Here is a 27,170-nt window from a genome sequence, read left to right as displayed (position 1 = left end):
GCAACATCTGGAAGAACGGTCAGCTCAACAAGTAAACATCAACAAAAGAAAGGCTGAAAGACAAAGAAAAATATAAGCAAATAGATCGATTTGAACAAAAAGAAAATGAACGTCAGAAAAACGCTAAAAGAGAAAGACTCAGAAGAGCAAACCTTAGAAAAAGTTGGCATTTACTTGCCAGAACCAGTACTCAGCCACGGTCAGTTATATGTTGCATTATCAAGAGTTAGAAGTTTTCCAGATGTTGTTGTCAAGGTTGTAGATGGTCCTGAACAAGGCAAATTGTTGCCCAACTCAAACAGAATATTTACAAGAAATGTTGTCTATAATGAAATTTTATAGAAACATTTCATGAGGTACAAAAAAATAGAACATTTTTCCTAAATATCTTCAGATATTGTGTATTACAGATTGTTACAAAGTTTTACAGTAAGGCAATATTACTTATACTTACTGTATTGTCATATACGTTTCTATTTTAATTTTACTTTAGGCTTCGTGCAAAAATATTTTTGAAAAAAAAAAATTAAGACAACAAACAGAATGAGGTCAAGGCCCCTTGCCATTTAATATAGACTGTTCCTACTAATGTTTATACACTACTGTTCTAGCGCCCGTTATTGTAACAGGCTTAATGTCTAGTATATATAATATAAATAGAATAAATAAATAAATATATAATAAATAAATATATATATTTATTTATAAAAGAAAATGTTGATACGAGACTTGCTAAGAAATTTTTTCAAGTACCACTCTCCTCTCAACCATTTCCAGTAACGGTCCTCTCACCTCTAATTTGTGTGAATGTTTTTGTCAGACACAGTTCCTGCGCTCAGCTCTTATATATTTTAACGTTTTCCTCCCTTTAAGTTCACAATAAAAGAAAATTTATTATGTCCAAGTCTTATTGACGAATTTCATTCTGAAGGGTTATCAACAGAAGAAATGACTACATGGGCAATCCTAGTACCGAGAAACGAAGTCAAACGAATTAACGCGAATATTGTCGATCGGTTACACAGCAAATTAAATGCGTATCAACAGTCTATACTGAAACAGTTGGTGGTGATGGTGTGTAAGATGAAAACATCAACTTACAACATCCCGAAGAATATTTACAACCGTTAACAGCGTCCAGTCCTCCACTGGCAGAATTACTGTTGAAAGAAGGATGTATCGTAATGTTATTGCGTAATTTATGTTTGAGTGATAGGCTACGCAATAGGACAAGATTAGTTGTATTCAAAATTGGTCGAACAATTTTGACATGTAAAATTTTAACAGGCGACAAAAAAGATAATGTAGTACATCTTCCACGGATAAAATTAGATATCAAAGGAAATCTTGATATGCCATTCGCATTAAAATGTTTACAGTTTCCCATTAGAATAGTTTTTACTGTAATAATTAAAAAAATCACAGGGACAAACATTAGAAAAATTTGGTTTAATTATTAGAGACAAAGAAACAATATTCACTTACAGGCAGTTATATATTGCATTGTCACAAAGTAACTCCATACACGGAATCAAAATTCAATGTGATATTGACGAAAAGTTAATTCCAAATATTGTTTTTACTGAAGTATTACAGTAAGTTTAAAAAGTATTTGTGTGTTAATTTCAAAGCCATGAAAAAATTTTCTTTAAATTTATTACGTTTTACTATATTTTACTATGGTTAATTACTCGGTGTAATGTAAAATAGTTAGGTCTATTATGCACATGTAACAATTCCCATGAAAATAACAATGCTTAAATTGTACATCCGCTTCCCTATACGCAAGCGGCAGTGCTGCAAAGTGGCTAGCACATAGTGTCCACCCGGGGGTTGATGAGCGAAACGATCAGGGGGCAGAGTCCCCTAGTATTTTAAATTAGGAACAGTGTAAAATCTACAGTGCTTTCAGAAAGTATTATGTTGAATCCTTATGGTAAAATCGTTTACATTCATTGTTTTCCCAATACAGTAATCCCTCCTCGATCGCGGGGGTTGCGTTCCAGAACCCCCCGCGATAGGTGAAAATCCGCGAAGTAGAAACCATATCTTTGTATGGTTATTTTTATATATTTTAAGCCCTTATAAACTCTCCCACACTGTTAACATTATTAGAGCCCTCTAGACATGAAATAGAAAACCCTTTAGTCAAAAGTTTAAACTGTGCTCCATGACAAGACAGAGATGACAGTTCTTTCTGACAATTAAAAGAATGCAAACATATCTTCTCTTCAAAGGAGCGCCGTCAGGAGCAGAGAATGTCAGAGAGAGACAGAGAGAGAGAGAGAGTGACAGAAAAGCAAACAATCAAAAAATCAATATGTGGTGTTGGGCTTTTAAGTATGCGCACCGCGATAAAGCAGCCGCAACAGAAGGGAGCAATGTGAAGGTAGTCTTTCAGCAATTTTAGTGTAGCGTCCGTATCTTCTAGGCAAATGGCCCCTCTGCTCACACCCCCTCCGTCAGGAGCAGAGAACGTCAGAGAGAGTGAGAGAGACAGAGACAAGCAAACAATCAAGCACCGCTCGGGAAGCACATCGCATATCATTGAGGAGTTTTATTTAATACATAATACATGCTCTGATTAGGTAGCTTCTAAGCCATCCGCCAATAGCGTCCCTTGTATGAAATAAACTGGGCAAACAAAGCATGTATCATAAATTAAAAGACCCATTGTCCACAGAAATGCGCGAACCAGGGAAAAATCCGTGATATATATTTAGATATGCTTAAATTTAAAATCCGCGATAGAGTAAGGCCGTGAAAGTCGAAGCGCGATATAGCGAGGGATCACTGTATTCAAAACCAGAAAAAAAAAAACTCAAAAAGAAAACAGAATTTTATAAATTTTTGCAAATTACAAAAAAAAATAAAATAAAAAAAAAATCCAACATCACATAGACACAATTTTGCAGACACTTTTCTCAGTACTTTGCAATAAAGCACCTTTGGCAGGGATTATAGCCTGGAATATTTTGTAGCAATCTCCAGATCTGTGGCTCTATGAAATCTAGTCTCTAATCTCTGCAGGAAATTCCATTGATCTCATGGCCTGCTCTTTCCTCCGATCTTATACAGACAGGCATGTACCTTTCCTAGTCACATCCAGTCAGTTGAATTGACCACAGGTGGACTCTAAACAAGGTGTAGAAACATCTCATAGTGATCAATAGTATGGCATTCACTTGAGTTGAATAAGATGCACCTGAGCCAAGTATCATAACAAACGTTCTGAAAACTTGTGTCAGTGATATTTCACTTTTTATTTTTAAGAAGTCAGTAAAAAAATCCTAAAATTCTGCATTTGTTTTATCATTCTGGGGTATTGAGTATTATTTGACAAGATAAAAATGTATTTTAAATTACTTCAGCAAAAGGCTGCAACACAGCAAACAACAAAACATTTAGCAAAATCCTCAAACCTACTTAACTCATTTCAGGATTATGGGGGCCTAAAATGTTTACTTTTTATCATTTCGGAAAAACAATATAATACATTTAAGCGACAATGAAATATAAATGAAACGTATTTATACTGTTTGACAATTAATGACTAGTTACCCTTAAATCATATGAGAAAAAAAGGACACATTCAAAAAAGTTCATTCTTATTTTTTAGTAACTCCTTTAAAGTCGTTTAGCTAGTTTTTTCTAACCATTAAAAAATCTGTCATATGAACAAAATAAGAAGACTGCAATATGAGACCATAAATAGAAAGGAAAGAAAAAAATTAAATACATCCCTATTATTACAAATTCAAATTAAACAGATATAGCAAGGCATATAATTAGTACATACATAATCAAATACATGCTTCCATTCATTTTTAAAAACCTCTCCTAATTAAAAAAATTCAGAGGGCTGGACTCTATACCCGCTGGAATGGGTACAAGCCAGTAACCAATTCTGGTTGAGAATCCTGTTCACATAAGGCACACCCTTCCATTTACCCATACTAAGCCTTCAATGATGTCCCAATCAATCAAACTGTACAGTATCTTTTGTGACATATGGGGTCAAGCAAAATACAGATGGAATCCATCTAAAATGGAAGGGGAAAATACACACAGAGTACTAACCTCCTGTAACACTACATCACTATAATCATATATATATATATATATATATATATATATATATATATATATATATATATATATATATTTTTTTTTTTACAAAACAAATGCAAAAAAACAATCTAGAATACAAGTAAAACTTAGACTCACACAAATTCAAATTACTGATGATGTTATAGAATTAATCATTATATGCTGGTTTATCATTTGGCCATTCTTATAATGAGACCAATAATATGTTTAAAAAGAGTTCACATAAAAATATTCAGGAAGTATTGTTAGACACTGGAAATGGAATCCAGCTGCAAAGCTGACTTTAATATATTCCAATCCCTTTGTACTATACTGAAAGTTTTATTAAGAGTGCCACAGAGATCACCTGATTCTGTTATTTTGCAAATTAAAATATATTTATATTCATTCCATCAGTTTATTGCCTCTCTGCGTTTTAAACTGATTTTTTTAAAAATAATTATCAAGATGGATATGCTGCAAATTCGAATAGCGTAGTAAATTAAGCTTTCCCCTTTAACGCTCACCTAAATCTTAGGCAAGTATGTTAGTTAATTCTCCATATCCCATCTGTTAAAACAGGACAGAAAATAGCAGAAATGTGCAGTTTCCAACATAATCTTAAAACGTTTGGATCATAATAGTGCCAAGTAAATGGTATACACATTAAGTGGTACAGATTAAGATTTTTGAATCTAAAGCATACGGTTGCATACTTAATGCAGAACTAAACTTGACAATGTCATTTAATCCTCTTGACAATAAAAATAAAAATCATTATTAAATGAAGTATTAACCTGGCAAAGTTTCCATCCATAATGCATATTTATGACTACAGTTCCATGAAGAAAATACTTTCCATTCCCTCAGACCCCACAGATTCCAGCAACAAAGATCTTTTCCTCTCTGCCACCCTGAAAGCAACATTATAGCATTTTGTTGTTATACTAGTCATCTTATAAATGTTAATTTAGTTGTTTATTTGTGAACACAACTCCATTATTGATGTAGGCACTGAAAATGTATTGTTACTAACCACTTTGTTGCTTATATTGTCTGGATGCTAATTCCTCTGTCTGTATTTGATTATTTGTATTTTTATATCAGATACTGTGTTATACTAACAACTATTTTAAATTGCCTTTGTTCTGTAGTATCTGCTACAGTAACTTCTTGTATTGTGTACTTTACATTATCACTGCACATTTGATTTGCTTAATTGAATTTTTTAATCTATTTATCTGGAGCTTTGACACAACAGTGACTTTTAAGAACATCAAAATGAATATGCAAACAAAATTACTGATCCGTCCAAACAGAAGACTGTCTTCTTAAACACTCTTTTATTGCTTACGTACAGAACATACAAGTTAGAAGGGCATGAGTCAAAGAGACTTCCCAGGGGCTAATGCAGTCATCCATGTCTTAAAGAAAGAAACTGAGAAATATTATTTTGATTATCATGCAACTGGGATAATTTTGTCTGTCAAGGTCTCAAAGACATGCAAGGACAAAAAAAAATATTATTATAATGCATTTTATTTATATAGCACCTTTCCCATGCTCAAGGTGCTTATGTTAAAATTACGTGCTACAAAGAATAAATACACATTAGATGAAAGTCTAGTGTAGAATGCAAACACCCTGGAAGATGATTATGGTTCCAGCAGGACAATAATCAATTTGTAATATATATTTACTGTATGTTTGGTATAACAATTACTGCGATAAACTTTGACTCTTCCCAATATCCTAATAAACAAGTCTTGATTTCTTTATATCCACAAAAAGATGATCATGTTTAGCACATTTCCCCATCATTAAAAATCTGATTAGATAGCTCACATCTGGTGCTGTTTCGTTATTTCACTCATAGCTGCTGCAGCAACGGCAGAGTTTAAATCAAGATGGGCAAGCAGAAAGCAATTGACAGGAGTTTCTAAGACAACCGGTTAAAACATACCTAAAAAGTGTACATCATGTTCAAAGATATATTTATGGTTAAGAAGGTTCAATCTTCTTATTGAAAACTAGCCAACCCGCAGCGTACCACACGCTGCATAATCAGGCCGGTTTTTTAATAATCATTAAGCACAGGGAGAAAATTAACATTTGAAAAAATCGGTAATGTAATAAATCAACAAGAAAAGCAACATTGTAACAATGCACGGAACGAACCAACACACAATCATCCGTGCGGCGCTCAGGCGCAGAGGGTGGAACGGGAGGAGAGGAGAAGGACGTCCATTCCGCTCCCTCCGTCATGCTAGTCTGCTGATTTCTCGTCCAGTATGCACTGCCTGTTCATGTGCCCACCTCCAACTCGTCACTCGAGTCGTTGTCGTCTTTGCACAGTCCAGATGCACCTGTGACTCACGTAGACTTTTCATTGCTCTGTGCAGTTTTGGCTGCCTTTCTATATATAATCCACCAAGACACCCCGATCACGGTAGTAGCGAGGTGCAGGAGCATCTAAGAAGACGCATGTTTGTCGCGGAGGCGAATTGCTGTATGTAGCGTGTAAAACAGTTTGCTATGGTGCACGTGGTCATGCGTTGTAACCGAAAACTCGGTTTTTAAAGACTGCTTGTTTCATTGTGTTTAAACCTCAGTTGTAAAGGAATGTTTTAAGAATCCCATGGGATACCCCTTGCAAATCGTTTTACACGCTGCATATGGCGATTCACTTCCGCGAGAAACATGCCTCTACGAACAGTCAACGTGCCTCGGATAGTTGAGGCAGAAAGCAGAGTTTAAAGTTTTCATTACCAGTTAAAATATGCCAGTACAAAATACTTAATAGATGAATATGCCTATTTTGATTTAAACACGGCTTATTTTAAAACTAGTAAGATAAAAAGATGTACACTAAAAACTGCTAAAGCAGCAGCATTCCCAATATAAAAGATGCCATTATGGCATGTTTATCTTAGATGGAAGCAAACACCCAATTTAACTTAAATAATTGTTCCACCCATAAAATGATAATTCGTGTTTGATATTTGCCCCATGTTGTTTGGATTGTTACCTGAGAAAAACTTTAAATCTCATGTTTTCATGGTATGCAGAAATAACAAAAAAACGGAAACAATGTGTTTGAATGGAGACCTGGCTTGAACAGCAAACAATATCAAACCATTCATAAAAAAATGTAAAAATGCTCATACTGCATAGCTTAAATATCAAGTATCAGGTCATATAGCCACAATGGCAAAATATTAAACCACTTCTGGAAAATGCTCTCAAGTATCACAAAAAAGTGCACTCAAATTTAATCAAGCTTTTGAAATGAAGACATGTTCGCCCTGTCAATTGTTAATTCAAAAGTTCAATCTCATTTGAATGTGCTTCTCTCACGTACATGAAAGCATTTTCCAGAAGAGGTTTACTTAACAATACTTTAACCAGAACACATGTGTTAGGAGCTGGATACCTGATACTGTATTTGTATTATGCATTTTTCTTTCTATGGATGTTTTGATATTGTTTAGTGTTGTTCATCGTTTGTCTCTATTCAAGCCAATTATCGTAACTTTTTTTTTTTTTTTATCTCCATTACCCATGAAAATCACAGATTAAACGTTCCTCAACCATCACTACAAACAATTTGGGGTATAAAATAGTTTTAAAATAAAGGATCATGTTTGGTATAAGTATTCCTTTAATCCATAGGTTGGGCTCCCCAAGCACCCAAAAGCCATAAAAAGAAAGAATTGCTTATCTTTAGTTTGCTCTAGAAAATTGCACTTCAGAACCAACTGTTATAATCCCAGCTGAATGGAAAGATATGAAAAGTTCACAGGAAATTGTTTTACAACCGGAGGGCTTCTGAATTACTAGACGGAACCTGTGCTTTTGGTGTAAACGCACAAGCGTGATAGAGCATAGTAGGCTATTGTCAGCTCATTTTATTGGATCAGCTTTACGTGTAAAAAAAGATTGAAAAATAGAACTGCACAAATTATTAAAGTCAATCCAGTGAATCTAATTCTGAAAACTGACCAACAACTTACATTTTTAAAATCACTGCCTCTGGACTGGCACACACTCTCAAGAGCAGCTATTCTGTTATTAAGGGATGGTGGTGCTCAAAACTTTATCTTTCATGTTGTCGCTAAAATGATTTTACATGATTTATGCAATCATAAGTGACAAAGAACTCATAAAACCCCAGATTTTCTGTGTCATTTTGAGGCATTTAACAAAATATCTGTATGTATTCTCAGGTTTTATAGGGAGAATGTGAAACTTCAAAATTCTAAATTAGTTTGAAATAACAAGCTAAATTGATTTAAGTAACCAGCAACAGCCAACTAAATTGATTTAAGTAACCAGACCCCTGCCACCTCCCTCCATAAATTAGGAATGAATGACACAGTTAATCATATACATTAAAGACACAAGATTTAAACCTTGTAATACCCTCTCCCACTCTAGCATTCCATTACTAAATTAAATGATCAAACTAGCAATCATTAAGTCCACCACAGGTTAATTAAAAAAACAGATGGGAGCAAGCTGAACAGAGAAGATAAACAGCCTGAAAAGCCTTTTAACATACACTAAAATGTGAGAAATTATAGGTATTGTGAAAGGCTACGCAAATTGTGTAAAGATAAAAAGATTCTACAACAAGAACATTGATTTATATAGCACGTTTTCATACAAATGATGTAGCTCAAAGTGCTTTACAAAATGAATAAAGAAAGGAAAATAAAAAATATAAAAATAAAATTAGGTGATACTGATTAACATAGAATAAAAGTAAGGTTTGATGGCCAGGGAGGACAAAAAAAAAAAAAACTCCAGACGGCTGGGGAAAAAAAAAAAAAATCTGCAGGGGTTCCAGGCCTCAAGACCACCCAGCCCCCACTAGGCAATCTACCTAAACATTTATGAACAAGTTATGGATAAGTGTTGTTTACAGGGAAAGCATCATGCATTCATACCATTTTGGGTGATTCTGAAGTGAAATCAGGATGAGTTAAAAGAATATCAATATCTCCACTCGATTCTGCACCTAAAAAATACGGAAAAGTAAAAGAAAATATTTAAAATGCTCCTAAAGCACAGTTTCACATTATGCATGTACAATTGTGTGCAGTTTTATTTAATATAATAATAATACTGACCTCTTCTGAAACTGCCACATATTGTTCCAATATACTCAGGACCCAGTTTCTCAAGTTCAGACAAAATTAGCTTCTACAATTAAATAAATACAAGGATAGGTAGTTTTTGGAGAGAGCTTAGAACATGGCAAATTTTTTATGAACAAAATATCAGCTGCCTCCCTATCTGCTACTCTGCTGTTATCACTGTTATTTAAATTTTCTATCATTAGACAAAGAATATATCATACTGCCATTTCTTCCATTGATGACTGGTAATACAGCACCTCTTCTGCCTTTAGCTTATTACATTTATTGCAACAATTTATACCAACATTAACATTATTCGTATTTGTACATGGTACACGAACATCCTAAATTGCATGTGTTCCCACATAGTAGTGTTATATGTATAATTAAAGCAAACACAAACACCTTGCATTAGATACAACTGAAAGTGAAATATGTAAGAAACAAATATCACGTAGTTTATTGTCGGTATGGGTGGCTGTTGAACAGCCTTATGACTGAACACAACCGTATTGGAAGTGCTAATGGACTCATATCATTTGCCAGAATGGAGGAAGAATAGTGACAGTGTTGGATAGCTAAGGTATTTAATAAAACTATCAGCCTTTCTAAAGTAGCATGAGTCATAAATGTAATACTTTCTTAGAAAGTCAATCTGGTTTTACAACCTACCTACTATAATTAGAGCTCGAGGGTACCAGTGCAGAAAAAACTGCCTCAAAAAAGATGCATTGTGTCACATGAAGGATGTCGTGATAAATGAGTGTCTGGAAAGTGGACCTTTACCCTGGGTTATATAAAGTATATCTGTTATTCTGAGCTGTGATACGTACTTCATACTAAGTTTTCTGCTGCACTCAAGGAAATATTTAACCCATCCCATGACTCTTTATCTGTACGTATGCATTGGTTTGTTTAATTAAATAGCGCATGAGTTTAAGACTTAGAAAGCATCTTCTTTGTTGCTTGCTCTGGAGCACTAGACCTTTCAAAGAGTGTTTATAATCTATTTTTCAAACATGTGATGCAGTCCTGGAAAAATGGAAATATCACTCTAAACTGTGTGTGCCATCAAATCACTGGTAAATCATCAGTTTCATCTGCACAATCCATAAACAAATTTCACACAAGGATCAATGTTTCATGTTTGATTCCCCTTAATAAACAGACTACTCCCATAGGCAGGGATAATAGGGCTGCACCCAAATGACAGTAGATAAAGTTACCTTGTTTCTTTGTAATTTTAATTTTGAAGGTTAAGCCACCAGGAGTATTAAATTTGTCTGCTTGCTCACCTGCATTTTAACCATCTCTTCTCTAGGGATTCTCTTTTCAAAATCCTCAAAGTACCTAGTTAACAGATCAAAAGCAGTTTTAGTACAGTATATTGCACACATATTGTATTTTATTATTTATCTAAGAAAATAACTTAGAAAAAACATACTCTGCTCATAAAAGAACCCTGCTGCTAGCTGTTTTCATTTCATATGATTATTTATCAAAGACTCATTCCAACTTCAGGCGATGCCACCTCTTCGCGGTTTCAAGTCTCAATCCAGACTCTTTTACTGTGTAATTCCCACTTGGTGAAAGTAGCTGCCCACCTCCATCCTTACTGCCGTCTCCCTCTGTGTATTTAAGAAGCAATTGAAGACCCATCTTTTCTGTGAATATCTGTCAATTGATGGAAAAAACTATGCTCTGCGATATTTTGTACTGTTGGCTATTTGTTATTTAAGTTTAATTGCCTTATCGATTATGTTTATTTTACTTTATTATTTATTTATTATTTTACTTTATTTTACTTATGTTTATTTTTTATTTTGTCTTCTATTTTTCTATTCTTCATTTTGTAAAGCACTTTGAGCTACATTGTTTTTTGTATGAAAATGTGCTATATAAATAAATGATGTTGTTGTTGATTATAATCTATGATCTCTGATAGTTATTACCACTTTTCACTTATGCAATCAACTTTTGTTACCTATCCTATTGCCCTAGCCTAATGTTATTTGATTATGTTTACCTCTTTTCTAAGTCCCTTTGGATAAAAGCATTTGCCAAGCAAATAAATGTAAATGGATATAGTGTTCGTTCTTTATTGATTTTATTATTTTTTCTGTAAGTAAAATGCTATTTGACTTAAACCTACTCTTAACAGGTCATTAACAGAGAAGACCCATTGAAAGCTGCCTAAATTTATTAGTCCACTTTTGTGTACACCTCAAAAGAATGACCTGGTCCTGCTATCTGTACAAAAATCACTAAAATGTGCAATAGCTGATGAAGACACTACTAAATGATTGATAATCGCTGTCTTGACCTTTATTAAACCTCAAACTATATCTTTTAGAAACTGCTGAACCTACTGAGAATTTCCAAACTTTTCATATCAGTTTTTTTAAGCAGTAGTCAAGATAAGAACTGCTATGAGCAAACATGTAAGAGTACAATTTGTATTTCTTTATTTCACAAAGCAGCTAGCGGTATTGCTAAACAACATCCGCATAAGGTTTAAAAAATGTACTTACTTCAAGCCAATCTTCTGATGGTGGTTTAATTTATGTTCAACTTTCTTTAAATCTAAAGGGAAATGATCACATGTTGAATAAATTGAAAACTAATAGTGCAGGCAAAATAGTTGGTAGTTTTTTTTTATTTCTATGTGTTTCTGGTGTACAATCTGTGTACTAACAACTAGATAAAGACTGCTTAACTTTACATATTTTTTTATAAAAATGCCCTTTTTTAAATATAAATATGCATGAATCATACCATCTAAGGTTTTTACTCCTTCTTCCACAAATTTCCGTGCAGCAGCTGGTCTGCAAAAAAAACCAAAAACAACAAGTGAGAAAAGAATATTCTTTTAATAAAAAGCTCAAGTTCATTTTCCATTAAAATTTTTCTAGCCCTCTTTTCCAGTTCAAAGTCCATTGGTGCCATAACTTACACTTGTAAGCACTGGGATGAATTTTGTGCTTAAATAAAATTGTTCAAATAAAAAACTTAATACTGAACAGTTATAATTAAAAATGAAATAACGTGGATTCATGTATATAGACCCCTTCACTTTCTGAACACTTTATTTTGTTGTACATTTAAATTTAAATTGAAAAATCTACCATTTTTGCTCAACAATCTACATGCTTATAATCCATAATGGCAAAGTGAAAACATGTTTTAAGAAAGTTTTGCCAAATTTATTAAAAATCAAAAACTGAAATCTCTAATTCATATAAGTATTCAGATCCTTAATTCAGTACTTTATTGAAGTCTCTTTAGCAACAATAACAGCTTTAACCTATGTAAGTCTGTACAAGCTTTGCACACTCAGATTTGGGCCTATTATTCTATTCTTCCTGGCAGATCCTCTGAAGCTCTGTTAAACTTAATGGGGAGCTTCTGAAAATTGACACATTCAGGACTCTCCACTGGGCTTGATGGAGACCTGCAGAGATGGTCGTTCTTCTGACAGGTCATCTCATCTAAGCAGAGGACTTCTGAATCTTTGCTACAGTAATACAGCGATTGTTTAGAAACTATAGTGCAGTGGCGCTACATAATAAGTTGAGAACTGAGTGAGAGAGAGGGAGGGACACAGAACAGTTGACGTCACCACAAACCACTTCACACACGGTGTTCAGAAGTGTGCTTGGCCAAACCTAAAAGGCTCCTCTAGCTCAGACTGATACAAGACTGCTTCTGAAGGCTATTGTAATCTGGACATTGTGAGTTTAATACTGGCCATTGGTATTTACCATAATGCAAATCTGTGAACTGAAAGGGTGCATGGCATGAGTCCATGGCCGATACACAAACGTATTTAAAATACAAAAACGTATTTTAACCCTTCCTCAGGGTTGCAAGTCCAAGCCCAATAATGGCCATTTCCTTGTCTAACCTAGTATCTGACTTTTTTTAATTGTGGTAGCTAATTTTTTGACCATTGCACTTACTTTCTTGGAGGGGAATGATAGTTTAGAAATGATGGGGGAAATAAAAAGCAATATGAGAAAAGTAAAGTAATAGTACATCTATATTGGAGAAGAGATATACACTTGGATAAGAAAAGCAAGGTTCTTTTTCGCACTCTTCATCACACTTCCTGACAATGGTTTGTTTAACTGATGGGTATCTCATCAGTTTCTTTAAGTGATAATAATTAGGCCCGTATATGAATAGATATGGAACTCTACATCTACTTTGTGGAGCAGACAGCCTGCTGTATGAAACTAAATCTTCTACAACAACAGCTTTCCTCTCAAAACCCCACAAATTATACTGTAATTTGCTTTTGGAAAGGAACTGTAAATAGTGTCAGTGATACCTATAATTTCCTCTTGAACACAATTTAAGCAGTGAGGATATAGTCTAGAACTATAATAATATCAGAATCAAATTCCAACAGGATAAATGAGGCGTAGGGCTAGAACAAGTTGCAAAATTAGCATTCTGAAAGATATGCATTATTCAGCTTCAGCTAAAAGCACAATATTGCTTTGCACGGAGGGCGGGGGAGAAAACTATATATCATTTAGAGCACATGACCCATCAGGTTATATACCAAATCAAAGTTTATTTAAATCATACCAAACACTGGGCTCCAGACTGATAAGTAACAATCTTAATATTTTCAAATCTGTTTAATCCATTCTAGGGTAGTGGTTGCTGGTGCGTATCATTGCAGCATTTAACACATGCAGAAAATATCCCTGGTTATGGTGCTAGTTCATGGCAGGACCCAGTTACTTACACACAGTCAATCTGAAATTGCCAGTCAAATCAATAAGCACCAGGGTTCCCGGGAGAAACCCATTGTTAACACAGATGATGTCTAGGAGTGAAATTTTGATCCACAGGATCCATGACACAGCGGCATCCCCCACTGCACTACCACGCAACCCTAGGGTAGGTAATTTGCATACTTTCTTTTTAACATTTTCACTTACCCAATCCCTGTCACTCTTGTGAGCAAATTGATTGACGAGCTAGTGTCATCTTTGCGGATCTGGTGTAAGAAAGACAACATTAAATGCTTATTAGAATATCCGCCTCTGCAGGAGGAAACAGATTATCAGAAATCACACTTACATTCTCAAGCTTCCTTAGTTTTCCAGTTGCCAGAAACTCATCAATCTTTTCTGCAATTTTAGCACCAACCCCATCCTAGAAAAATACAAATGTAATATTACGTTTTTTATAAAAAGAAAAAAATTAAACAAGAGACAAACACAAAAACTGGAAGAAAGCATCAATTCATCAATTTCTAGGTATTACTTGGTCTAGATACCATATTTATGGACAGGCAGGGTGACTATTAAAGCAATCAAGTATACAGATATTAAATATAGAGTACTTTACAGCTGCAATTTATTCAAATAACTTAAAGAAATTTGGAAGCAATTACATTAAATGCACATTGGTTGGTTAAGTGCTTTCTCTGAGTCACACAGTGAGAGGTGGTGACTGAAATGGAAACAATGTTGTTTACAGTGCAACACTTGGGTCATCTGGCCATAATGCCCATAATTCTCATTTTATGAAATGACAAATTTGGAAATTATTACTCCTTAAAGTTCAGTAAAGATGAAATAAGACAACTTCTGCAACCCTACTTTTAAAATTAGAGCTGCCAACCATTTATAATGCTTTCTGTCATAAAATGTATCCATTTATATACCTACATTTCCATATGAGAGAGCCTAGGTAAGCTTATTCAGGCAATGCTAACCACAATGATGAATCCAACTACATTAGGAGGCAGCACATTTCGAAATTTACCAATTAATCTGTTTTTCTTTTGCATGTGGCACAAAGACAGAGCACACAGAGATAACACAGTTTGACAAAAGACGAAGATGAAAATCAAAACCCATGTCTGTGAAGCAATGGAGAAACAGTCTGGACTACTTTGTTGCTGAATCAAAAACTGCCAAAAATGTAAAATGTAATTCATGTGTCTACTAGATACTGTTCTTGACAAGCTATAATAAAAATCACAGCAAAAACTGTCAAAACAATACATACATAACAGAAGAATACACAAGTAAATTAAAAGGGGAGCAGGAATTTGTGCACTGACTTCTCTGAAGTGTACAAACAGTTCATAAACACTGAACTGGGTTTTAGCTTGAAACTTACCAACTTTTTTGCTTCAGCACCACTCTTGATCTTAAAAGGATACTTTGAAATTACGGATGCCGCCTTCCTGTACAAACAAAAAAAATATAGAATAAAATGTTCAAGAAGCTATATGTAAGTACTCGGACAGGGATGTCAAACTTGCTTTGAACATTGAAGAGACAACAAATATAAAAAGCCATATTATAATATTGGTGTTCCGGTTTCCTCCCACAGTCCCAAGACATGCAGGTTAGGTGCATTGGCGATTCTAAATTGTTCCTAGTTTGTGCTTGGTGTGTGTGTGTGTGTGCGCACCCTGCCCGGGGTTTGTTTCCTGCCTTGTGCCCTGTGTTGGCTGGGATTGGCTACAGCAGACCATGTGACACTGTAGTTAGGATATAGGGGTTGAATGATGGATGGATGAATGAATATAATATTATTACTGGAAATTATATATGGACAGAAATCAAAGCCAACCATTGATCTTTTAGTTTAAAATACACATTGCTTGAGTACATTAAAAATAGCATTCCCACTTATTGTCCAAAAATTTTACACAAGTTACCCTTGTCTAATTAATGAGGTTGCCAGGATACATTTTATTTACAATGGGATTCCTTTTCTCAAGATCTGCAAACACCTTGAAGGGAAAGTTGATTTGCTATTGTCTCACTTTTAACACTTCCAATGGTTATTTTAGCCCCTAAAACCATTTCTATATTTCTATCCAGAAAGGAATTTGGAAGCAGCTCACTAGAATTACGTTACTACAAAATGTGCATTTTTAAGAATAGCCCCCAATACAGGTGTCCCCCCAGACATCACACTGTCACACTTGTCTTCTTGTTTGCAGTACATTATTGCATGACATTTAATCTACTCAAAACACATACAACATCAGAAGTTCTCCAATTGAGAAGCCAGTAGCTATGTCAAAGCCCATGTGCTTTAAGGTGTGGTACTTTAAGTGAAAAATGTGGACCTCAGCCGGAAAATGACCAGAATACAGACCTCGGAGAAAGACTAACCAGTGTAGGATCTCTAGCTAACCGGTAATATTTTAAAATTGTGTAAAATTATAGCGCAGTCACCAGTGACACCATTAATAACATTGCTGAAACATTTTGATTAGGAGTTTATGATTAGTGGGTGGTCCGCTTTCTCTCTTTTTTTTTTTTTTTGGGTTGTCATTAGCGGTTTGATGTGCGTAACATGGAGAATAAAGTATACCAATAACATTGTCGATTTGATTGGAGGATTTTTTCTTTTAAAATCAAGTTTTTACATAATAAAAATAATTAAAATTAGAACATAATTCTTATCATTATTTTTTTTAAAAAGTAGAGTTAAGGGAGTTCACTTGGACACAGGGAAAAAAAAACAAAAAAAACAAACAAAACCAGAAAGCAGCCAAAGTAGGGAGAAGAGTTATGTCATATCCTGCAAGAAGCCTGGAAGAATTTACCATCGGATAAATTGGCAGTGGTTGTCTGGGGAAGTGGATTGGGCAGCAGAGAACAACAGTAAATTGCTTCAAGTTTTTGCATTGACTTGTTTTAAAAGTACAAGACACCCTTGTAATCTTATATATTGTATCAATTGTATTGGCATTTATTGTAAAGTTATATACAGCAAACCCGAGCAAATAAATATTTACCTTCCTGATTACTAGTCTATTATTAAAAAAATCCTGGGAGAGAAAGACAGGAGACGAGACGTGATCTTCACATTAAGACACTTAAAAGACCCGCGAGACGAAAGAGAATGGCCAAGGAGTGTCTCGCAGGGACCTTAAACATAAGACTTTGTGCCAAGAGATTGACCCAGGACCGTCTCACGAGGACGTAGAACATGAGATTCTTGCAAGACATGCCCTACTTACAATCAATATCAAGTATGACCACGGCAGCAAAACATTCAGTCGTCTAAAGGATTTGAGCACACACAGATCCAGGGTCTCAGTGCATATAAAGCGTACAAGGACAATACGTTATAGATGTAACGTCGACAACTAAGAGAAGAAGAAAGCAGCGCGGAGAAAAGAGACTCAAAAGCATTGGAGAGAAAAAAGAGCAGAAAAGAAAAAGCATAATCGAGGTGCAAATTCAGAAAATAAAGAAAGTAATTATCAGCCCGGAACAAGTGAAATTGGAAAAAAAAGCACGTCCAATCTGGCTCAGTATTAAAAAAGACAGAGAGTAAAAGACAAAGTAGAACTTCATAAAGACATTCACAAACGTTGGCGTTATACACATGCAGAGCAGGTTAGAGATTATGAAAGCAGTGGAATTGGAAAGGCTCAAAAAAAAAAAAATGGCGCGATACACATATGGAGAAAGTTAAAAAATATGAAAGTAGGAAAATTAGAAAGATGGACATAGGTGATATGTCAGAAGTATGTAAATATTGAGAAGTCAGAGAATTTCAAAAATGGGGTTTACCTCACATGCATTTATTGGTTACTTTGCAAAAAAAAATATTAACTGCTGATGATAAAGATCATTTTGTCTGTGCTGAAATTCAAAACAGAGAAACCTATCCTGAATTATGGTACAAAGTCATTAAACACATGTCTCACTGACGTCATTAAAAAGATTCAGCACATTGGGACTCAAAAGATTACAAATATAGTTTTTAAAGAAGTTCTGAAATAAAAGTGAAACTAATGAAACAGCAACAATTCAAAGAAAAAAAAATCTTAAAAGTGTATATCCGGAAAACCAAACACGGGGGTTGGCAAGCGAAGCCCCCAAGTGTAAAAATATTTTTAAGGGGAGGGAGTTTATCTCTTCTCCACTGTATGTGTGGGTAATACAAGCATGCAGGAAAAAATACCTGCGTTATGCACAAGTTCCTAATCAATTACCTGTACTACTAGGGTGTTAGGGCACATGTTAGCTATTATGGATGTAATGAGAAGTCACATCAAACAACACCTTTTATTGGCTAACTAAAAAGATTACAATATGCAAGGTTTCGATTCAACTCAGTCCCCTTCTGAAATCCTTGGAGCAAGAAGTGTTTCAGTATTTTGATATTTGAAACAATTTATAAAATAACAATTTTAATATTAAACTACTGAATTATTGATAAATGATTATGGCAACAGAGAGTCCACTTCAGCTTTTGGCAGCAGTGATGCATAACTAATAAATTATGCTAGATGGGGTTTGACTTAATTTGAACTCACTTAATTTGTACCATTTTGCACACCAATCTAGTTGGTGTATGGGCACTGGTCTAAGTACAGTCGTGGCCAAAAATTTTGAGAATGACACAAATATTAATTTTCACAAACAGTTTTTAAGATGGCAATTTGCATTTACCCCATAATGTTATGAAGAGTGATCAGATGAATTGCAATTAATAGCAAAGTCCATCTTTGTCGTGAAAATGATCTTAATCCCGAAAAACCCATTTCCATTGCTGTTGTGAAGAAGGCTTCAGGGCACCGAAGAAAGTCCAGTAAGTGCCAGGACCCTCACCTAAAGTTGATTCAGCTGTGGGATCAGGGCACCACCAAGTGCAGAGCTTGCTCAGGAATAGCAGCAGGCAGGTGTGAGTGCATCTTCACGCACAGTGAGGTAAAGACTTTTGGAGGATAGCCTGGTGTCAAGAAGGGCAGAAAAGAAGCCACTTCTCTCAAAGAAAAACATCAGGGGCAGACTGATATTCTGCAAAAGGTACAGGGATTAGACTGGTGGGGTAAAGTCATTTTCTCTGATGAATCTCCTTTCTGATTGTTCAGGGCATCTGGAAAAAAGGATTGTCTGGAGAAGAAAGGGTGATTGCTACTTTCAGTCTTGTGTAATGTCAACAGTAAACCATCCTGAGACCATTCATGCGTGGGGTTGCTTCTCAGCCAAGGGAGTGGGCAACTTGCAATTTTGCATAAGAACACAGCCATAAATAAAGAATGGGAACAAAACATCCTCCGAAAGCAACTTCTCCCAACCATTTCCAGCATGATGGAGCACCGGGCCATAAGGCAAAAGTAGTAACTAAGTGGCTCGGGGAACAAAACATCAAAATTTTGGGTCCATGGCCAAGAAACTCCCATTGAGAACTTGTGGTCAATTCTAAAGATATGGGTGGACAAACAAAAACCAACAAATTCTGACAAACTCCAAGCATTGATTATGCAAGAATGGGCTGCCATCAGTCGGGATTTGGCCCAGTAATTGATTGACAGTCTGCCAGGGCGAATTTCAGAGGTCTTGAAAAAGAAGGGCCAACATTGCAAATATTGACACTTTGCATAAACTTCATGTAATTTTCAATAAAAGCCTCTGAAACTTATGAAATGCTTGTAATTATACTTCAGTATACCATAGAAACATCTAACAAAAAGATCTAAAAACACTGAAGCAGTAAACTTTGTGAAAACCAATATTTGTGTCATTCTCAAAGCTTTTGGTCAGAACTGTACACATTATAATGAACCCTGGTATCAAAAGGGATCAAACTCTCCATTGAGGATGGCAGAAGGAAAATAAACAGTATCCATCACGCAAAAACGTTTGGATTTCGTTTCCAATTGCAATATAACTTCTATTTGTTTCTTAACAGGATAAATTGAGTTAAACACTGCCCTCTAATGGTAACTGAAATTAAAAGCAAAGAGCAGAGTGCTAGAGCCATGGTCAATCTTCTTGCCAATGTTTAAGAAACATCTACAATCAGACAAAATACAAACAATCAGAATACAATTTTTAATTTTACAAATAATTTAGTAACAGCACTTCCCTGAAAAGTTCCATTCAAACACCATATGCTCTAACTGATCAATTACTAAAAATGTATTTGTGTTTTAAGGTAAGTTTAACATACCCAGCACTCAGCAGTATTAAGCCTCTCATTTTAAATGTTCTTTAAAGTTCTAAGCATCAGCATGTAAGGCAGCCCCATTACCAGATCAGTTTCTCATAATCAGACTAAATCTCACTTACGTGAAAATAAATGCAAACTGAAAAAAAATATTTCTGCAACTTTTACTTATGCTGCAGACAAGATGCTGACTGTATGAGATCTTTCGTGATATTAATGAGAATGACATCTAAAAAGCTGCAACAATGATTGACGTACCTCTCAGGGAAGGAAGGACTGACATACAATAATATGCAATACTTTCCCTTTAATATGAGTATCATTCATTTCATGACATTTAATTGCTACAAAATGTTGAGCTGGAAATGTGGTGCCAGGGTTAATATAAGTAGCATGCTGAGGTGGAAAGGAAATTAGGTAGATCTTTCCTTTAGAGATACCCATAATTATGAAGATATTGGGCTGAATGTTCTGTTCTCAGCAGAACTTTTCTAATGTATCTTCTTATCATGAAAAACAATGGATCATCGCATAGAAAAGGAAAAGTATCTACAGAAGACAAAAATATTTGTCATTCATCATATAGCTAATTAGCTCTTGTGATACATGTTGCTTTTTCTAATAAATAAATAGATAAATGTATTAAATACATGTAAGTGGAATACATTAATAAATCATAAGACATTGAGAAAATAAATTCTGTGCAAGAAGTGGGCAAAAACTTTTTTCCTAATTAGGGTCAGTGCACCAACTGTACCAAAACAGAAATAAAGTAGGCATTGGATGATACAATCATACTGTCTTACTGCTGGATTTGGGTGGATCTGTTACAGTGTCTTGGAAATAAACAGGGATTAGACAGATCCTTCTCCAGCTTCTTTCAGGACTATCCCACTGATGATCACATAATGCTGTTTGATTTATTTGCAAAAGGTTCCAATATATCTTACTGCATCACCAATTTCCAGGTGGTCATTTTATATTTCTTTCAGCTTTCGGTTGATTTTCCATGACTAGAAAATCATATTATTAAATTTCAAGGTTTTAAGCATGGGGACCCTAAAGCATTATTATGTGTTTGTTTATTTAGAATCAAGACTAGAATATTTCATTTGGACTTATCACTTAATATTATGTTTTTAACACTCAAGCATTGAACAAAAACATAATTTATGAATATGCATTGAAAAGGCTGGGAAACTGTTAACAGCATGCTTAAAATACATAGAATGGTAGAAACCAATCTTGGTGCTGAAGTAGGACAGAGTATTTATGTTGTGTCCCATTAATACCATTACTAGATGCTGGAGGAAAATTTTTAATTTATGAACTGTAATCAACTTAAAATAACAAGCTTTTAAAGCAAATTAATGAAGGCCATGATTGGGAATTCATTAAAAATTGAAAAAATTCATGAAATCGACACTACCAAACTTAACCTTTTAGAACAAAGGCCTACAAACCAATAGTAGTTAAAACGATTTCAGCATACATTTAGAAATTTTGGAGTAGAGGCAGAAATTCTGTGCAGATAGAGAATAATGTATCAGTTAATATCAGTATACAGTGGGATGGAAAAGTTTGGGCAACCTTGTTAATAGTCATTATTTTCCTGTATAAATCGTTGGTTGTTACGATAAAAAATGTCAGTTAAATATATCATATAGGAGACACACACAGTGATATGTGAGAAGTGAAATTAAGTTTATTGGATTTACAGAAAGTGTACAATAATTGTTCAAACAAAATCAGGCAGGTGCATAAATTTGGGCACCGTTGTCATTTTATTGATTCCAGAACTTTTAGAACTAATTATTGGAACTCAAATTGGCTTGGTAAGCTCAGTGACCCCTGACCTACATACACAGGTGAATCCTGTAATGAGAAAGAGTATTTAAGGGGGTCAATTGTAAGTTTCCCTCCTCCTTTAATTGTCTCTGAAGAGTAGCAACATGGGGGTCACAAAACAACTCTCAAATGACCTGAAGACAAAGATTGTTCACCATCATGGTTTAGGGGAAGGATACAGAAAGCTGTCTGTTTCCACAGTTAGGACCATATTGAGAAAATGGAAGACCACAGGCTCAGTTCAAGTTAAGGCTCGAAGTGGCAGACCAAGAAAGATTTCGGATAGACAGAAGCGACGAATGGTGAGAACAGTCAGAGTCAACTCACAGACCAGCACCAAAGACCTACAACATCATCTTGCAGCAGATGGAGTCACTGTGCATCGTTCAACCATTCAGCGCACTTTACACAAGGAGATGCTGTATGCGAGAGTGATGCAGAGGAAGCCTTTTCTCCTCCCACAGCACAAACAGAGCTGCTTGAGGTATGCTCAAGAACATTTGGACAAGCCAGCTTCATTTTAGAATAAGCTGCTGTGCACTGATGAAACTAAAATTGAGTTATTTGGGCATAACAAGGGGCATTATGCATGAAGGAAAAAGAACACAGCATTCCAAGAAAAACACCTGCTACCTACAGTAAAATATGGTGGTGGTTCCATCATGCTGTGGGGCTGTGTGGCCAGTGCAGGGACTGGGAATCTTGTCAAAGTTGAGGGACACATGGATTCCACTCAGTATCAGCAGATTCTGGAGACCAATGTCCAGGAATCAGTGACAAAGCTGAAGCTGCGCCGGGCTGGATCTTTCAACAAGACAACGACCCGAAACACTGCTCAAAATCCACTAAGGCATTCATGCAGAGGAACAAGTACAACGTTCTGGAATGGCCATCTCAGTCCCCAGACCTGAATATAATTGAAAATCTGTGGTGTGAATCATGCTCGGAAGCCATCAAACCTGAATGAACTAGAGATGTTTTGTAAAGAGGAATGGTCCAAAATACCTTCAACCACAATCCAGACTCTCATTGGAACCTACAGGAAGCGTTTAGAGGCTGTAATTTCTGCAAAAGGCGGATCTACTAAATATTGATTTCATTTCTTTTTTGTGGTGCCCAAATTTATGCACCTGCCTGATTTTGTTTGAACAATTATTGCACACTTTCTGTAAATCCAATAAACTTCATTTCACTTCTCAAATATCACTGTGTGTGTCTCCTATATGATATATTTAACTGACATTTTTTATCGTAACAACCAACAATTTACAATATACAGGAAAATAATGGCTATTAACAAGGTTGCCCAAACTTTTGCATCCCACTGTATACTAAAACCTACTCATGCAGTTTTGCATGGAGGAGATTTTGGATGGAATTACTCTGCCTCCTAATGGACAGACAACACATTATAGGCATGCCAAGAGAAAATTTGAATGGCATATTTGATAACAAAATGAGTAAAAATCTTTACTTAAGCTCACCTAAATGTTACTACTGTTCAGGCCAGGGATTAGTTGATAAAAACTTGCAAAATATATATTTTTATAAAGTTGTAAATGAGCACAACAGACACACATTTATTTGGTCGATATAATGTTTTCAACTAAGTCAGAATTCAAGCCAAGTCAATGTGAAAGATGAAATATCTGACTACTTCCATGATACACAGGCTTTCAGGATTAGGACCTACAATTTTGACAATGAAGATCTCTGGGTTTGATTAATGAGCATTAACCGTTGGATCAAAACCAGTGAAGCAATTAAGACCAAGGGACATAATGAAAACATTAATTGAAAAACTTTCTAATTCCTATTCTTAAAAATGTGCAAAAGATGACTTTACAACTGTATGTAATCCAAACACAGATTGGAAAATATTTACCAACAGTTTAATTTACACAAACTACAGATTCTTTACAAATTCTTCACTTGCAGAATTTAACAGAGCTGTAACTTTCCCTTAAGTCACATAGTGTATTAGTCTTTAAGTGTTGAAAAGAAAATGACATGACCACAGTTAATGCTATCTATTGGCAAAAATGCTCAGTGCTTAAAAGACAAACAAAACAAACAGCAGAACTCATTTAAACATCATATACAAATCAAGTAAAGTAAATATCTATTTGTGCTACTGCCATTTTTAACATATTTTCTTTACTTCATTGTAAAGGTTATGTCGCTGGTGTAACAGACACAGTAATGACAACAAATTTCCTCTCATATTTTCCAGTTCGTCCTTGAAATTTCCAGGAACTCTCTGGCCAGTCAGAAACTGTTGTGAGTTGTGTGCCTGTCCCAGGCTCTATTCCCTAATAGGCCATCCTACTTAAATTTACTATACAAGGTGCATAACAAGCATATTCAACTGATGACCCAAAACATCTGAACAGAGTCTTTAGGTCTTGAGGAACTCTTGCTCTAACTTCCACCATGACATGAAATGAGAGCCACAGAACTCTGTGGAGAAAGCCCTTTTTGGCTGACTGCAATAATTGATTTGTGTACGTAGCATGCAGCATGCATGGAAAAATGAAGTACAGTAAAATGTTTGTTTTTGCTGTTTTAAGAGGTGGGTTCAGTATTTTTCAAAGTCCAAGTCATCTCTCCTCAATCACGGTATATATTAATTTTCCCACATAGAATGATGTTTAAAGTGAAGCTTTTTTTTTTTTTAATTTTAAATTTTAAAACCTAAGGGCTTGCGTCACTCGCCAATCCTGTATTTAGTTGTCAGGATACACACTTTTAAGAATTTTTTTTCTTTGAATTTTTACTATTTCATTAATTTCACTTTTATTTCAGAGCTTCTGTAAAAACAATAATCTTTCGAGTCCCAATGTGCTGAATCTTTTTAATGAGGTCAGTGAGACATGTGTTTAATGACTTTGTATCATAATTCATGATAGGTTTCTCTGTTTGGAATTTCAACACAGGCAAAACGATCTACATCATCAGCAGTTAATAATTTCTTTTGCAAAGTAACCAATGAATGCATGTGAGGTAAACTCCGTTTTTGAAATTCTCTGACTTAAACTTCAAAGCCTTACAATATTTACATAATTCTGACATATCACCTATGCCCATATATTCGCCTTTTCATTATTTCTCAGAATAATAATTTCTCTTTTTTTGCACTTATGTGATGTTTACTTTTTTTTTTTTGACACTGTCGTTTTTTTCTGGTTTCATATTCTGTATCTTGCTCAGTATATGTATTGCGCCTACTTTTTTTGAATCTTTTGAATTCCAGTTTTCATTATCTCTAACCTGTTCTGCATGTGTTTGGCCCCCTTGTTTTTTAACTTCTTTATGACGTTTTACTTTGTTTTCTACTGTCTTTTATTTCTGACCTCTCTTTGTCCTGCTTTTTTTCCCCCCAATGACACCTGGTCCATGGTGATTATTTTCCCTTTTTCAAGTAATAATTTCCTTTTATTTGCGCTAATGCGATCTTTACTTTCTTTTTTTATACTTTCTAATTTTCCTACTTTCATATTCTTTAACTTTCTCCACATGTGTATCATGCCAATGTTTTTTTTTTGAGCATTTCAAATTCCACTGCTTTCATAATCTCTAACCTGCTCTGCATGTGTATAGCGCCAATGTTTGTGAACGTCTTTATGAAGTTCTACTTTGTCTTTTACTCTCTGTCTTTTAATACTGAGCCGGACTGGACGTGCTTTTTTTCCCCCCAATTTCACTTGTTCTGGGCTGATAATTACTTTCTTAATTTTCTGAATTTGCACCTTGATTATTCCTTTTCTTTTTTTTTTTCTCTCCAACGCTTTTGAGTCCCTTTTCTTCTCGCTGCTTTCTTCTTCACTTAGTCACCTACGTTTCATTTATAACGTACTGTCCTTATACACTTTACAGTATATGCGCTGAGAGCCCTGGATCTGTGTGTGCTCAAATCCCTTAGAAGACTGCATGTTTTGCTGCCCGTGGTCTTACTTCATATTGATTGTAAGTAGGGCGTGTCTTGCATGTCATCGTGAGACAGTTCTGGGTCTATCTCTTGGCACAAAGTTTCATGTTTAAGGTCCACACGAGACGCTCCGTGGCCAATCTCTTTCATGTTGCAGTTTCTTTTAAGTGTCTTCTGTGATCTTCACGTGAAGATCACATGTCAACACCCTAGTGTTTCTCTCCAGAAATTTTTTTTAATAATAGAGAGATACTTTCAGTTCTTGCAACTTACAATGGGACTAAAGGGTCCATAGATAAATAAAAAAATGGCATAAAACCTACCAAATATGTTCATTTTGAAGCAGCAAAGTTTCTGATATAAGAAAACATACATTCAGTGTTTATGAGACATCCTTGTGACACTGAAAGGAAACTAGAAATAATTATTTTATCACAGCTATTTGGAACTAATTTTTCTTGAGGTAAGAACACATTTCCTGCTCACTGGTTTGCTCACAGGCATCATTGTGGGTGGAGTTTAAAAGTTGATCAGCATGAAACTAAACACATGTCTGAAGCTGTTTAGAGCAATTTTGTCTTTCAAGAAAATGTGCATATCCAGGATGTAAGCAAAAACTTTATATATTAAAAAAAAACAAAAAAACAAAACAGAGTTTACCGCTTCCAGGGACTTATTTAGTTACAACACCTTAAAGTTATGGCCTGTAGCACTTAGGTTGGATGTGACCACACAATGGAAGATCTGCCAAATGCGGACCTACGAGTCTGTTGCGCTCATTTCTCAGTGGATGACTACTTGCAGCTGAAGAGGAAAAGATATGGTATTCCTGATCGCCTGTTATTGAAGTCAACTGCTGTTTCACATAAGGCGAGTAATTTCACTGCAGAGAGATGCAGAAAGTAGACAGCAGTAAAAGGAGATAAGGTGTAAGGTGAAGAGAGAGGTGGCAAAGGCTAAAGAAAAGGCGTAAGGTGAGCCTGTATGAGAGGTTGGACACTAAGGAGGAAGACAAAGACCTGTACCGATTGGCTAGACAGAGGGATTGAGCTGGCAAAGATGTGTAGTAGGTTAGGGTAATAAAACATAAAAATGGGAACGCATGCAATCAAGGAGAGTGTGTTGAGCAGATGGAATGAGTACTTTGAGAGGTTGATGAATGAAGAGAATGGGAGAGTAAGAGAAGGTTGGATGATGTGGAGATAGTGTAG

General features: G+C 35.3%; 1 protein-coding gene across 1 annotated transcript in view; it reads right to left on the bottom strand.

The window, feature by feature from the left end:
- polb (polymerase (DNA directed), beta) overlaps positions 1-27,170 on the bottom strand; it is a 62,923-nt gene that overhangs the window by 26,899 nt on the left and 8,854 nt on the right. Inside the window, exons 3-10 of the mRNA XM_039768178.1 lie at positions 15,375-15,441; positions 14,325-14,399; positions 14,183-14,241; positions 12,006-12,055; positions 11,762-11,813; positions 10,526-10,580; positions 9,222-9,294; positions 9,039-9,109 (exon numbers count right to left, since the gene is read on the bottom strand). Of these exons, the coding sequence (XP_039624112.1) occupies positions 9,039-9,109; positions 9,222-9,294; positions 10,526-10,580; positions 11,762-11,813; positions 12,006-12,055; positions 14,183-14,241; positions 14,325-14,399; positions 15,375-15,441 (502 nt within the window). The remainder of the gene's footprint in view (positions 1-9,038; positions 9,110-9,221; positions 9,295-10,525; positions 10,581-11,761; positions 11,814-12,005; positions 12,056-14,182; positions 14,242-14,324; positions 14,400-15,374; positions 15,442-27,170) is intronic.

The sequence above is a fragment of the Polypterus senegalus genome, chromosome 11 (assembly GCF_016835505.1).
Source record: "Polypterus senegalus isolate Bchr_013 chromosome 11, ASM1683550v1, whole genome shotgun sequence".
In the NCBI taxonomy this organism is placed as follows: domain Eukaryota; kingdom Metazoa; phylum Chordata; class Cladistia; order Polypteriformes; family Polypteridae; genus Polypterus; species Polypterus senegalus.
The sequence above is the reverse complement of the archived record's forward strand: the minus strand, read 5'-3'. Positions and strand labels throughout refer to the sequence as shown.